At 42.2% G+C, this 16,418-nt stretch overlaps 1 protein-coding gene across 2 annotated transcripts in view; it reads right to left on the reverse strand.

The window, feature by feature from the left end:
* Positions 1-678: 678 nt before the first annotated feature.
* The window catches only part of LOC129709254 (protein DBF4 homolog A-like), a 69,690-nt gene continuing 53,950 nt past the window's right edge, over positions 679-16,418 (reverse strand). For both annotated transcript variants that reach the window (XM_055655510.1, XM_055655501.1), the window contains exons 12-13: positions 11,952-12,070; positions 679-2,004 (exon numbers count right to left, since the gene is read on the reverse strand). In XM_055655510.1, coding sequence (XP_055511485.1) covers positions 855-2,004; positions 11,952-12,070 — 1,269 coding nt within the window. In that variant the 3' untranslated portion in view covers positions 679-854. The remainder of the gene's footprint in view (positions 2,005-11,951; positions 12,071-16,418) is intronic.

The following is a 16,418-nucleotide window of genomic DNA, read 5'->3' on the forward strand; positions in this document are numbered from 1 at the left end:
GTGATCTTATAGATGTATATAATATCATGAGACGAATAGATAAAGTGAAAGTCTATTTTCCTGGGGTAAAGGAATCAAGAGCAAAAAGGCATAGGTTTATGGTGAGAATGGAATGATTTAATAGGAAACTGAGGGTCAATATTTTCACACAGAGGGCGGAGCGTATATGGAACAGGCAGTCAAAGTAAGTAACTGTGGCAGGTGCAATAATAAAAGACGTTTGGACAAACATGAATAGGAAAGATTTTGAAGGATATGGGGTAAACACGGGTAAATGGGACTAGTTTAGATGGGGCAAGTTGGGCCAAAGGGCCTGTTTCCATGCTGTAAGTTCAAGTTCTGGGATAGCCTTTGATAGAACCCAAACTAGTTCTATTAACGGGGAGTGGCCAATCTCAGCAAACTGCTTTACTATTCTCTGGTCCTGGGAGACATCGTTTTATGTGAAGCATTCATTTGCATAGTGTTACAAGGATTTACATGTAATCAAGCTGAAAACTATGCGTTTGAGCTTTGTGTAATAAAAATACAAATTTATTTTGTGGTAACCAAATATAATAAATAAAACATTTTAATGCGTTTATCAACCATTCTGTTATTTGAAGGGGATATTTTATCTTGAATTGAAATTTGAGTATAATATGAAGAGAAATGGAAAAAAAAATCTTAATTGACTCGTTCTTAAACCAATACGGAGGCAGCATTTATTTTTCATTCTAAAACCACACAGGTACATTAAAGTGATGAAGTGGGAAAAACAATAACGATACTGAAATTTTTGAAAAACGAACAGAAGCAAAAGTCTGACCATACATATTCACTCCTGGAAACAAATATTGCCATTTGATATTTCTTTAGAAACCAAGAAAGGACGATAAAGATGATGAATGGGTAAATAGTGCCAGGAGGTTCTTTGACTGATCGTTATCCCACAAGTCTATTTCTGGCATTTTTTGTGATGAATGTTCTGTAAAGCCTCCAAACTCAGAACCACTGTCTTCACTGGTTTGAAATAATTCCAGTAAACCTTTCAGTGGCAAACTAGGAGGCTTATCTTCATCTGCCAAACTATTTTCTTTTATTCTGTGATGCTGAGGTTTATTTTTGCTTCTTCCATAACCAGCTGAAAATCTCACTTTCCTGTGCAATTTCATGCAGGGTGAAGAGTGCACAGAATGAACTTCAGTATTTTTGTGTGCAATGGCATTACATGGAGATATTAATTCTTGCATCAGTCCTTCCGTCAGATCTTCATTCCTGTCTTTGCCAAAAAATAATTGTTTTTGGAAAGGGTCGGATGGATTTTTTACAGAAGTGGTTGCAATGAAAGGTGAACCACAATCAGTTACCTCGTAATATTCAGGAATAGATTGTGCATTTTTCTGCTCCATGCACATTTGCAGTACATTATCCTTTGATGATTTCTGCAGCTTTATGATGTTTTTGTCACTGTCACAGGCAATGAAATCTGGCTGTGACATACTTCCTTGTATGTCAAATGGATGCTTATGCGAGAATTCTTCAGCAATGGATGGTGATTTGTCTTTGTCTGGCAATCTTCCAAAATGATGCAACTCGTCTGAAGTACAGTGCTTTGATATCATGGAACTAACTTCCTGGGTTTGGCACAAGGACGTACTAGGGAGAGTCTTGCTTTTTGTCGGATTTTCACAAATACCTTTGCTCTCATTGAAAGATTTGCTATTAGCAAAAATGGATTTATCCCCCATGTCAGAAATGCTAACATGACTTTGTGTAGACAAAGCCAACAATTGACTTGGTGAATTTAGGGTGCCTGAAGATACAATTTCCTTTAAATGAAAAGACAAACTACTTGGATTATTTTCCCATCCACTAACTCGTTCATTATTCTTTACCCTCCACGACGCTGCAGATTTATTTCCTTCCGTATGCTCTTCATTCGGTCTTTGAAATTCATTAAGTAGCTCGGTAGTATTTATCTTCGTGAATGCTTGTGTGTGCACACCAATTGTGCACTTTGTTCTAAGCAGAAACAAAAACTTCCATTAACATCAGATTTCAATTTTCCAATCCCTTAATTATCAAGCAATAGGTTACATACTTCTAATACTGTTACTAATTTTTTCCAGTAACTGTTACTGGACAAAAATGCAGAAGAGATGAATAAGGAGTAACAGTTTAATTTAAAGCAGATTGCATGAAGATAACCATCTGATGGGTTAGCCTTAAAAAAGTTTTTATTGCTGGATCAAAAAGGCTTGTTTAAAAAATCCCATTCAAAACAAATGTGGGTAATACATGAGAAAATGTTATATTTGACAAGTGACACTTTATAAATATGAAACAATGTTATAAGTAAATTGGCTTGGTGCCCCCCGACATCAGTCTGAAGAAGTGTCTCGACCTGAAATGTCGCTTTTTTCTTCTCTCCATAGATGCTGCCTCACCCGCTGAGTTTCTCCACAATTTTTGTCTACCTTCGATTTTTCCAACATCTGCAGTTCTTTCTTAAACATTATAAGTAAATTTGATGTTTATTGTCGTCCATAACAATCTGCTAACAGGAGTTGATGCTAGAATTCAAGGAAGCTATTGGGCAGAGAGATGGGCAGTCAAAATTGACCCATGTCTGAGGATCTTATCAAAGAGTGGTAACATCAAAGTGAGGAAGAGCAAGAATGGAATATCATCTAGTCCTTTCCCCCTTACTTTCCTCACCTTTTTTCTATTCAGATCAGTTTGTCTCCCATTAAATCTCCTCTACCATTGCCACATTTATCATTCCAAACTCCAAAAGGGCTCCTGTACTCTACATAAAGTACCAGGTGGGCACAAACGTTGTCGGGAAGAAGAGGAAGGAGGTTCTGCATCGTGAGTTTAGAGAGTTAGAAAGAAGGCTGAAAAGCAGGACTTCTATGGTGGTTATCTCTGGATTGCTTCCAGTACCTTGTGCTGTTGAGAGCAGGAACAGGGAGATATGGGATCTGAATGGGTGGCTGAGGGACTGGTGCAGGGAGCAGGGATTTAGATTTATTGGTCAATGGGATCTCTTCTGGGGTAGGGGTGATCTGTACAAAAGGGACGGGTTACACCTTGACTGGAGGGGTACAAACATTCTGGCAGGCAGGTTTGCTGGTGCTACACAGGTGGGTTTAAACTAAATAGTTGGGGGGGGGGGGGGGGGGGGGGGGGGGGGGGGGAGTATAAAGATGTAGTTAAAGGGGAAGAGAGTACAGGAAAAGTTATGAAGGACACCCAAATTGATGGGACGGAAAGTTGAAGAAGGGATAAGATAGTAAGGTCAGATGAAATAGGAACTGGTGTGAGAGGGGAGGTGAATACCGAATTTAAAGTGTTATATATGGATGCGCAAAGTATAAGAAATAAAGTAGATGAGTAGAAATAGAAAATAAGTAGAAAATAAAGTAGAAATAGAGTAGGCTCAGTTAGAAATTGGTATGTATGATGTTGTGGGAATTACAGAGACATGGCTGCAAGAGGATCGGAGCTGGGAACTGAATATTCAGGGATATATGTCCTATCGAAAAGACAGACAGGTGGGCAGAGGGGGTGGGGTGGCGCTGTTGGTAAGGAATTAAATTCAGTCCCTTGTGAGGGATGACAGATTCAGAAGATGCAGTCATTGTGGATAGAACTGATAAATTGTTAGGGTAAAAACACCCAAATGGGATTTATCTACAGGCCCCCAAACAGTAGCCTGGATATAGGGTGCAAGTTGCATCAGGAGCTAAAATTAGCACGTAACAAAGGTAATGCTACGATGGTTATGGGAGATTTTAACATGCAGGTAGACTGGGAAAATCAGGTTGGTACTGGATCCCAAGAAAGGGAGTTTGTAGAGTGCCTCCGAAATGGATTCTTAGAGCAGCTTGTACTGGAGCCTACCAGGGAGAAGGTAATTATGTTGTGTAATGAACTGGATTTGATAAGGGAACTCAAGGTAAAGGAACCATTAGGAGGTAGTGACCATAACATGATAAGTTTTAATCTGCAATTTGAGAGGGATAAGGTAAAATCAGAAGTGTCAGTATTGCAATTGAACAAAGGGGACTATGTTGGCATGAGGGAAGAGCTGGCTAAAGTAGACTGGAAAGGGAATCTAGCAGGGATGACGGTGGAACAGCAATGGCACGTGTTTCTGGGAATAATCCAGAAGACGCAGGGTCATTTCATTCCAAGGAGGAATAAAGATTCTAAGGGGAGGAAAGGGTCTGTCCCGTTTAGGCTAATATTTAGGCGACTACAGGCGACTAGGCTGTCACCACATGGTCGCCTGTATGGTCGTGAGCAGTCTCCTCAGTCGCCCAAAGAGTCGTAACTGGATTCTGGTCGCCGCTAGATTTTTAACATGTTCAAAAATTTGTTATGCTAATGAGCGCAGCTTGGCTTCTCCTGACGTAGGAGCTGTCGTAGGTTGTCGCCAGGTGACATAGGTTGTCGCCGGTGCTGACTTTGGTGAATTCCATTGGTGACTACCTATGTCAACCAGCGACAGGTACTGGCGAGTGAATTGTCTTCAGTTATCGCCGACAGGGTCAGCTTGTCGCGGGTTGACATAGGTTGACTTCGGTTGTCTGTGTGGTCGTAGGTTGTCGTAGGTGGACATCCTAATGGATCGCCGGTTGCCGGTAGCTGGCCGTCGACTATGGTGGTAGGTTGTTGTAGCTTGGCGTAGGGGGGTCCAGTCGCCGGTTTTTCGGCGACCTGCTACGCCCAAAAAAAATCGCCTAAGTGGGACAGGCCCTTAAAGAGGCGACCGTGGCTAACAAGGGAAGTCAAGGACAATATAAAAATAAAAGAGAAGACGTATAACATAGCAAAGATGAACAGGAAGCCAGAGGATTGGGAAACTTTTAAAAATCAACAGAAGGGAACTAAACAGGCAATACAGGGAGAAAAGATGAAGTATGAAGGTAAGCTAGACAAGAATATAAAGGAGGATAGTAAAAGCTTCTTTAGGTATGTAAAGAGAAAAAAATTAGTTAGGACAAATGTGGGTCTCAGAAACAGGTGAATTTATTATGGGGAACAAGGAAATGGCAGACGAGTTGAACAGGTACTTTGGTTCTGTCTTCACTAAGGAGGACACAAACAATCTCCCATATGTACCAGGGGACAGAGGACCTCAGGTGATGGCGAACTGAAGAAAATTCACATTAGTCAGGAAATGGTGTTGGGTAGACTGATGGGACTGAAGGCTGATAAATCCCCAGGGCCTGATGGTCTGCATCCCAGGGTACTCAAGGAGGTGGCGTTAGAAATTGTGGACGCATTGGTGATCATTTTCCAATGTTCTATCGATTCTGGATCAGTTCCTGTGGATTGGAGGGCAGCTAATGTTATCCCACTTTTCAAGAAAGGAGGGAGGGAGAAAGCAGGGAATTATAGACCAGTTAGCCTGACATCGGTGGTGGGGAAGATGCAGAAGTCGATTATCAAAAATGTAATAGCGGCGCATTTGGATAGCAGTAACAGGATCGGTCCAAATCAGCATGGATTTACGATGGGGAAATCATGCTTGACAAATCTTCTGGAATTATTTGAGGAGGTAACAAGTAAAATGGGCAAGGGAGAGCCAGTGGATGTAGTGTACCTAGACTTTCAGAAAGCCTTTGATAAGGTCCCACACAGGAGATTACTGGGCAAAATTAGAGCACATGGTATTGGGGATAGGGCAGACAGGAAACAAAGAGTAGAGATTAACGGGTCCCTTCCAGAAAGGCAGGCACTGACGACTGGGGTGCCGCAAGGCTCGGTGCTGGGACCGCAGCTATTTACAATATACATTAATGATTTAGATGACGGAATTAAAAGTAACATTAGCAAATTTGAAGATGACACAAAGCTGGGTGTAAAGAGGATGCAGGGTGATTTGGACAGGTTGGGTGAGTGTGCAGATGCAGTATAATGTGGATAAATGTGAGGTTATCCACTTTGGTGGCAAGAACGGGAAGGCATATTATTATCTGAATGGTGTGAGGTTAGGAAAAGGGGAAGTACAACAAATCTGGGTGTCCTTGTACATCACTCACCGAAGTAAGTCTGCAGGTACAATAGGCAGTGAAGAAAGCTAATGACATTTTGGCCTTCATAACGAGAGTATAGAAACATAGAAAATGGGTGCAGGAGTAGGCCATTCGGCCCTTTGAGCCTGCACCTCCATTCAATATGATCATGGCTGATCATCCAAATCAATATCCCATCAAAAGCCATACCTGCTTTCTCTCCATACCCCCTGATCCCTTTAGCCACAAGGGCCACATCTAACTCCCTCATAAATCTAGCCAATGAACTGACCTCAACTACCTTCTATGACAGAGAATTCCACAGATTCACCACCACCAGGAGCAAAGAGGTCCTTCTGCAGTTGTACAGGGCCCTGGGAAGACCACACCTGGAGTATCTTGTGCAGTTTTGGTCTCTAATTTGAGGAAGGCCATTCTTGCTATTGAGGGAGTGCAGGGTAGGTTCACCAGGTTAATTCCCGGGATAGCGGGACTGTCATGTGATGAAAGAATGGAACGACTGAGCTTGTATTCACTGGAATTTAGAAGAATGCAAGGGGATCTCATAGAAACATATAACATTATTAAGGGATCGGACACGCTAGATGCAGGAATCATGTTCCCGATGTTGGGAGAGTCCAGAACCAGGGGCCACAGTTTAAGAATAAGTGGTATGCCATTTAGAACTGAGATGAGGAAAAACGTTTTCACACAGAGAGTTGCGAATTTGTGGAATTCTCCCTCGGAGAAGTGGCGAAATCATTGGACAAAGTCATCATGGATTTATGAAAGGTAAATCATGTCTGACGAATCTTATAGAATTTTTCGAGGATGTAACTAGTAGAGTGGATAAGGGAGAACCAGTGGATGTCTTATATCTGGACTTTCAGAAGGCTTTCGACAAGGTCCCACATAAGAGATTAGTATACAAACTTAAAGCACACGGTATTGGGGGTTCAGTATTGATGTGGATAGAGAACTGGCTGGCAGACAGGGAGCAAAGAGTAGGAGTAAACGGGTCCTTTTCACAATGGCAGGCAGTGGCTAGTGGGGTACCGCAAGGCTCAGTGCTGGGAACCCAGCTATTTACAATATATATTAATGATTTGGACAAGGGAATTGAATGCAACATCGCCAAGTTTGCGGATGACACGAAGCTGGGGGGCAGTGTTAGCTGTGAGGAGGATGCTAGGAGGCTGCAAGGTGACTTGGATAGGCTGGGTGAGTGGGCAAATGCATGGCAGATGCAGTATAATGTGGATAAATGTGAGGTTATCCACTTTGGTGGCAAAAACAGGAAAGTAGACTATTATGTGAATGGTGGCCGATTAGGAAAAGAGGAGATGCAACGAGACCTGGGTGTCATGGTACACCAGTCATTGAAAGTAGGCATGCAGGTGCAGCAGGCAGTGAAGAAAGCGAATGGTATGTTAGCATTCATACCAAAAGGATTTGAGTATAGGAACAGGGAGGTTCTACTGCAGTTGTACAGAGTCTTGATGAGACCACACCTGGAGTATTGCGTACAGTTTTGGTCTCCTAATCTGAGGAAAGACATTCTTGCCATAGAGGGAGTAAAGAGAAGGTTCACCAGACTGATTCCTGGGATGTCAGAACTTTCATATGAAGAAAGACTGGATAGACTTGGCTTGTACTCGCTAGAATTTAGAAGATTGAGGGGGGGGATCTTATAGAAACTTACAAAATTCTTAAGGGGTTGGATAGGCTAGATGCAGGAAGATTGTTCCCGATGTTGTGGAAGTCCAGAACAAGGGGTCACAGTTTAAGGATAAGGGGAAATCTTTTGGGACCGAGATGAGGAAAACATTTTTCACACAGAGAGTGGTGAATCTTTGGAATTCTCTGCCACAGCAGGTAGTTGAGGCCAGTTCATCGGCTATATTTAAGAGGGAGTTAGATGTGGCCCTTGTGGCTAAAGGGATCAGGGGGTATGGAGAGAAGGCAGGTACAGGATACTGAGTTGGATGATCAGCCATGATCATATTGAATGGCGGTGCAGGCTTGAAGGGCCGAATGGCCTACTCCGGCACCTATTTTCTATGTGGAAGGCAGTGGAGACCAATTCACTGGATGTATTCAAAATAGTTAGATAGAGCTATTTGGGCTAGCAGAATCAAGGGTTATGGGGAGAAGGCAGGAACGGGGTACTGATTGTGGATGATCAGCCATGATCACATTAAATGGCTCGAAGGGCCGAATGGCCTACTCCGGCACCTATTGTCTATGTATCTATGGTGATACTAGGACCATCCTTGATCAGAATTTGCACTTGCACTAAACATTATTCCCTTATTAAGTATCTATACACTGTAAATGGCTCAATTGTAATCATGTATTGTCTTTCTGCTGACTGGATAGCATGCAACAAAAGCACCAACTCTGCACCTCTGTACACGTGACAATAAACAAAACTGCAACTATATGTGCTTGTGATGATTGCAAGCAAGATTTTTATTGTACATTTAACCTCATCATATTTATGCATATGGCAATAACTCGACATGGCCTGGGGTGGAAGATTGCAACCTTTACATAGTCCGCCCTGTTTCGACAAATGCAATCAACTCGATGTGCACAAACGGAAGATCAAATAGAACAAGTTGTCCAACAACTTTAGGCTGTGCACGCCACACGAAAGAAGAAGAAGATGACATGGCCCGATTCTAAGACTGATACTTTTTCTTACATTATGTAAAGAGGAAGAAAGATTCCAAGGGGAGTAAGGGGCGACCGTGGCTGACAAGGGATCAGGGACAGTATGAAAATAAAAGAGAAGAAATACAACGTAGCAAAGATGAGCAGGAAGCAAGAGGATTTGGTCATGTTTAAAGAACAACAGAAGAGAACCATAAAAGCAATATGGGAAATATAAATATAATATAAGAGGATAGTAAAAGCTTCTTTAGGTATGTGAAGAGGAAAAAAATAGTTAAGACCAAAGTTAGACCCTTTAAGACTCAAAAAGGTGAATTTATTATGGGGAATAAGGAAATGGCAGATGAGTTGAACAGGTACTTTGGATCCGTCTTCACTAAGGAGGACACAAACAATCTTCCTCATATACTCATGGCCAGAGGATCTGAGGTGACGGAGGAACTGAAGGAAAACCATATTAAGCAGGAAATGGTGTTGGGTAAAATGATGGGACTGAAGGCTGATAAATCCCCAGGGCCTGATGGTCTGCATCCCAGGGTACTTAAGGAAGTGGCTCTAGAAATTGTGGATGCATTGGTGATAATTTTCCAATGTTCTATAGATTCAAGATTAGTTCCTGTGGATTGGAGGGCAGCTGATGTTATCCCACATTTTAAGAAAGGCGGGAGAGAGAAAACAGGGAATTATAGACCAGCTATCCTGACATTGGTGGTGGGGAAGATGCTGGAGTCAATTATAAAAGATGAGATAGCCAAACATTTGGATAGCAGTAACAGGATCGGTCCGAGTCAGCATGGATTTACGAAGGGGAAATCATGCTCGACTAATCTTCTGGAATTTTTTGAGGATGTAACTAGAAAAATGGACAAGGGAGAGCCAATGGATGTAGTGTACCTGGACTTTCAGAAAGCATTTGATAAGGTCCCAATAGGAGATTAGTGGTCAAAATTAGGGCACATGGTATTGGGGGTAGAGTGCTGACATGGATAGAAAATTGGTTGGCAGACAGGAAACAAAGAGTAGGGGTTAACGGGTCCCTTTCAGAATGGCAGGCAGTGACTAGTGGGGTGCCGCAAGGCTCGTTGCTGGGATCGCAGCTACTTACATTACACATCAATGCTTTAGATGAAGGGATTCAAAGTAACATTAGCAAACTTGCAGATGACACAAAGCTGGGTGGCAGTGTGAACTGTGAGGAGGATGCTATGAGAATGCAGGGTGACTTGGATAGGTTGGGTGAGTGGGCAGATGCATGGCAGATGCAGTTTAATGTGGATAAATGTGAGGTTATCCACTTTGGTAGCAAAAAACAGGAAGGCAGATTACTATCTAAATGGTGTCAAGTTGGGAAAAGGGGAAGTACAACAGGATCTGGGGGTTCTTGTTCATCAGTCAATGAAAGTAAGCATGCAGGTTCGGCAGGCAGTGAAGAAAGCGAATCGCATGTTGGCCTTTATAACAAGAGGAGTTGAGTATACGAGCAAAGAGGTCCTTCTGCAGTTGTATAGGGCCCTAGTGAGAGCACACCTGGAGTATCGTGTGCAGTTTTGGTCCCCTAATTTGAGGAAGGACATTCTTGCTATTGAGGGAGTGCAGCGTAGGTTTAAAGGTTAATTCCCGGGATGGCGGGACTGTCATATGCTGAGAGAATGGAGCGGCTGGGCTTGTATACTCTGGAATTTAGAAGGACGAGAGGGAATCTTATTGAAACATACAGGTGCACAACCTTTTATCCAAAAGCCTTGGGACCAGACACTTGTCGGATTTCGGACATTTTCGGATTTCCGAATGGAAGATTTTTAGCGTAGATTAGGTAGGTAGCGCGGGCGGCTTGAAAAGTCTGGAGCGATTGCCTCCTCCCCGGAGACCGGGGAATCATTGTAAATCATTGCATAAATGTTAGTCAGTTAGTTTGGAGGGATTTTATGTGGTGGTGGTGGGGTGGGTGGGTGAAGGGGGAAACTTTAATTCTTAGTCCCCTACCTGGTCGGCGACTCCCAACATCGCGGAGCTGGGGGCTCCGTCCGGCCGCGGGCGGCGCCGGTTCCCCTGGCTGCGAGGCGCTCCAAATCCAGCGCCGCCCACGGTCGGACGCCCGCCGTCCCAGCTCCGCGGATGTTGGGAGAAGGCGGGCTCAGCGCCCTGGAGCTTACCACACAGCGCCCCGGTAAGGCATTGCCCGCTCCCCGCTGGTATCCCAGCGCTGCGACGCCGCCGACTCCCAACATTTGCGGAGCTGGGGCTGCACGCGGCGCTGGATTTGGAGCGCCTCGCAGCCAGGGGTAGAGTTGCCGGGGTCAGAGCTACAACCGGCGCAGCCCGCAGCCCCTGCTGGGAGTTGGCGGCCACAGAGCTGCGGAGTTTACTGCACGGCGACCCGGTAAGGCATTGACCGCTCCCCGCCTCTCCGACCAGGTAGGGGACTAAGAATTAAAGTTTACCCCTTCAACCCCCCCTTCACATAAAAGCCCTCCAAACTAACTGACTAACATTTAAGCAATGATTTACAGATGTTTAAGTGTCTCCCCGGTCTCCGGGGAGGAGGCAGCCACTACAGTAGTACAGACCTGGGTTGACCGTGGGTCGTTTCGGGTGAAGTTTGGCGCCAAACGCGACCTTTGGTGTGCAGACGACATCCTGGGGGAAAATGGCCGGTTTTCGGAGTTTTTCGGTTTCCGGAACACCGGATAAAAGGTTGTGCACCTGTATAAGATTATTAAGGGCTTGGACACACTAGCACCTAGTTTTAGACTCGCCTATCTTGAGTCTGTTCATTTTTTACCACTAAAGATTTTATATATCTCCATAATGTCACTTTTCAGCCTCTTAAGCTACGGGGGGTAAAAAAAGAACCCGCCTATCCAATGTTTCTTCATAATTCAAACCTGGCAACATCCTTAAACCTGGCAACATCCTTATATGTTGGGGGAGTCCAGAACCAGGGGCCACAGTTTCAGAATAATGGGTAAGCCATTTAGAACATAGACGAGGAAACACTTTTTCTCACAGAGAATTGCAAGTCTGTGGAATTCTCTGCCCCAGAGGGCGGTGGAGGCCAGTTCTCTGGATACTTTCAAGAGAGAGCTAGACAGGGCTCCTAAAGATAGCAGAGTCAGGGGATATGGGGAGAAGGCAGAAACAGGGTACTGATTGGGGAACATCATCCAATTATCCCATTAAATGGCGGTGCTGGCTTGAAGGGCCGAATGGCCTACTCCTGCACCTGTTGTCTATTGTCTATTGTAAAGCACGAACAATATTTCTTACCGTTTCATCGTATCTCTTTGGAATTCTACAAAATCACAGTCAAACTGAGAAATTATTTTATCCACAACTTTAAATTCCGTGCTCTCTGAAAACTTTTTATGATGCTCACTTTTGAGATGCTAAAAAATTTAAAGAAATACAAAATCAGATAAAAATAATAGGACAGTGGCAGAACAGAATCTGAAGAATGCCATTTGACCCTTTGAATCTGCCCCATCAAGCAGCCAAGTTGGTTAGGCAGTTCAATCATTCAATATTACCATTTCAAAACCGAGCAAATTCTGCAGAGTTACTCCAATTGCAATTGCATTTGAAAGTGAAACAGCATTCAAATCATTGACACGATGTCTCTTTAATTTTTAAATTAATGTTGCCAACTGAAAGAGAAGTTGGTAGCTATCAGATCATCTAATATATCTTTTAAGGTTCTGGTTGAAGAGGTGAGGAGACTGGTGAACAATTGCGAAACAAACAAATGCTCTGTTAACACATTTCTATTTTTATAACGTTGCTACTTTTTGAAAAGAGTACACATCTATTCATGAGGTACATATGACTACAGATGCTGGAATCTGGAGAAAAAAGATTATCTGGAGAGTTGCTGGAGGAACGCAGCACATCTTTGGAGGGAAATGGACAGTTGACGTTTCATTTTGAGACCCTTGATCTGGACTGAAAGAGTAGAGGGGAAGTATCCAGTATAACATAGTGGGGGAAATGGGATAGATAGAGATTTTTAAAATTTAAATAGCAAGAGCTCGCCATTGTGATGGGTGGATATATACGAGGAAGGGTTTATTGACAGATAATCGGCTGGGAGAGGGAATGGTGGAGATGGCAACAGATGCTGGGGAGCGATTAATGAAGAAATGGCAGCAGATTCTGGTATCTGATAAGACAGGATAGTGAACCAAATAAGGAGAGATGGTGGCATAAGAGACTGTACATGTTGGAATCTGCAGCAAAAGAAAATAAGAGCAATTGGCAGAATTCAGCTGGTCAGGCAGCATCTGAGGAGGAAATAGATAGTCGATGTTTTGCGTCAAGACCATGAGTTCCACAGACCCAGCTGTTCTTTTTTTGCTAATGAAGGGTGATCTCAAGATGGGAACAACGGAGGGAAGAGCATTAGAGGGTGGGAGTGGGATCAAGTGGAAAGAGTAGTGGAGACAGTTGAAAGCAACAGAGCGAATGGGCACAAGAAACTGCAGATGCTAGAATCAAGAGCAAAGAACAAAGGTACTGAAGGAACAATGGATCAGGCAGCATCTGTGGAGGGAATGAACGGGTCAGGATCTCCGACAACGGGCTTTGAGGTATTGTGGGAAGAAGGGTGTGCATAAGAATCCCAGGGTAAATCCAGTGCCCTTCATAATATTTGGGACAAAGACCCATCATTTATTTATTTGCCTCTGTACTCCACAATTTGAGATTTGTAATAGAAAAAAAATTACATGTGGTTAAAGTGCACATTGTCAGATTTTATTAAAGGGTATTTTTATACATTTTGGTTTCACCATGTAGAAATTACAGCTGTGTTTATACATAGTCCCCCCCCCCCATTTCAGGGCACCATAATGTAGCAATGTTACAAAATTTTGAGATTTAAAAAATCAAGTCTGCAATTTATCCCATCAGATAAAGCATAACAATAAGTTTAATTTGACACCTAATTCACTTTCATATCTCAAGTAATAAAAAAGTTATGGCCATTTTCATACTCGGAAATTAGCATCTTGTTCCCTATTGATTTTCTATGGACATAACAAAAAAGCTGTGATCGTGGACAGTCAAAAGCCCATAACCTTCTTAAAAATTAAGAGAACTGAATGAAATTTTCAGTTCTCATGGATTGAAGCATTTTGAAACAAATATAAAATAATCTTACTTGGATGACCTGAAATTAAAGCATATAATTAGTTAGTTACCCAATTGTAGCTAATTTCAAACTTCAATTACTAAATCTAAACATCTATCCATTTCTTAAATGATTAAAATTTTTAAATAGCCTAAGTGTCCAAATAATATTCACAAATAATTCACAATAAAACATGATTTTTAAATCTCATTTACATCAATTTATAGGCCAAATGGAAGGAATTTAGTGTTCAATTGCTGTAAATTAAAGTCAATTTAAATCGGCTTTCTAGTGGGTTCCTGTGAACGCGCTGGTTTAGAACGTTCACATTGCGCTCAAGTGCCCAGAAAAATACTGCGGGATATAAAGAGCCCAAAATGAGCTACTCGCTATAGAAAACTTTATATACAGGGTTATATACAAGCCCCAACTGCTGATGGTAGTAACATAGTGAATTCTGAAGTGTATAGACACATCCAATGTGCTCAAGTTCAAACAAACGCCTCAAAACGCATTGGCCAGCAGTTCAATCTACAGCAAGACAATGATCCCAAACATACTGTTAAAGCACCAAAGGAGTCTTTCAAAGCTAAAAATTGGTAAATTCTTGAATGGCCAAGTCAATCACCCGATCTGAACCCAATTGAGCATACCTTTTGTATGCCGAAGAGAAAACTGAAGGGGACTACCAAAACAAGCATAAGCTAAAGATGTTTGCAATGCAGGCCTGGTAGAGCATCACCAGAGAAGACACCCAGCAACTGGTGATGTCCATGAATCACAGACTTCAAGCAGTCATTGCATGCAAAGATATGCAACAAAATACAAAACATAACTACTTTCATTTACATGACAATACATGTCCTAAACATTATGGTGCCCTGATATGGGGGAACTATGTATAAACACTGCTGTAATTTCTACATGGTGAAACCAAAATGTGTAAAAATGGTCTTTATTAAAATCTGGCAATATGCACTTTAACCACATGTGATTTTTTTCTATTACAAATCTAAAATTGTGGAGTATAGAGGCAAATAAATAAATTATGGGTCTTTGTCCCAATCATTACGTAGGGCACTGGAGGTGAGAGGGAAACAAAAAGGCACAGGTTACCTGAAAATAGAGATTTTAGGAAGCCCGAGATACACGGCTGTGAAGCTCGGCCGACATTATCATTACTGGTCGGTTATCCTTGGTTCTGAAAACTACTGCTTACGTTTTTTCCCCCCAATGAGCCAATGAAATTCACCGGTCAGCACTGGCTACACCTACGTGAACCTACGACAACCTTCGACATCCTGGCAACCCACTACCACTGCACCTAAGGCACGAGAAATCTCGTTACTCTCCATGGCTGCTTCATTCTGGTCCTCCCCATAATGAGGCCGCGAATAGTTTCCAGATTGATGGAACTCCTCGCGATCACGAAGGTGACTGCCCAGCAACCACCCGCGAACATGTGGCGATCGCATAGTCTTGTGCAGTTGCCTAAGTGGGACAGGCCCATTACTTTGTGTAGCAATTTAGCTACCAAATTTGATATTTGGTGGTATTGTGAGGTTTCGTCGGGGAGAGTTTAGAAAGTTATATTAGTTGGATACTAATATATTAAATCACATACTCCATGGTTTTTTGAGCTAGTTTTCCAAGAAAAAAAACTGCTGTAATCAAAGCTCGAAAGGGTAGGATGGGACTAAAGCCCAGTGTTTAGACGTTGGAATGGTTTTTTTTTAAATCATTCTAATAGAATGATTTTCCAACTCCAGTGGTAATTAAACTTTTTTTTCACTTCTAGTTTTCTTTACATAATTTTAGGATGTTCAAAAAGTTGAATAAAATAAACACTTAAGAAATTAGTTTATTTATGTTTTTTGCTCATGTGACAAAATAAATTATATATAAAACTATACACAAGGGAGAATAAGATGAAAATTGCCAAAAAAATATAAGAAAATTTAGTCAAGGGTGAATAAAATGTTGTGATAAAAGACTTAAGGGTGAATGACACTGAAATAAGGAACACTGCAATAGACACTTGTTAAAGGCACCACTCTACCTTAGTTGGACTTAGGAGAGAGAGAACTGTCAGTACTCAACATAATTATGAAGGAGTGAGCAGAAGCATTTTAAATATTGGGTATATAAGCAAAACCTCATTCATTAAAAGAAAATACTTTTTAAAAACAATGTTATTTCTCTGCTAAATAGATTTGAAAGTCTTATTGTTATAGAACATAGAACAGTACAGCACAAGAAATGGCCTTTATGCTCACAAAGTCTTCACCAAACATGATGCCAAGACCATCATTTATCTACCCGCACATAACACATATCCCCCCTATTCCTTGCATATCCATATGCCTATCCCAAAGGTCTTTTAAATGCCACTAATTTGTCTGTTCAACCAGCACTCCCAATTGCACGTTCCGAAAAACAGGAACTGGTTACTGATTTTAGATCACTGCCTACCCTGACTAAAATTAGAACATGGTAATTACTAAATATAAATGGTAAAGGCATGGGAGAATTCTGCCTATCTAAGCCGTCAATGACAAGCGGGGCTGAAGGCAGCTGAAATTCTGCCTTTGCAGTACTGGGCAGGCGCA

This window comes from Leucoraja erinacea, chromosome 2 (assembly GCF_028641065.1).
Source record: "Leucoraja erinacea ecotype New England chromosome 2, Leri_hhj_1, whole genome shotgun sequence".
Classification (NCBI taxonomy): domain Eukaryota; kingdom Metazoa; phylum Chordata; class Chondrichthyes; order Rajiformes; family Rajidae; genus Leucoraja; species Leucoraja erinaceus.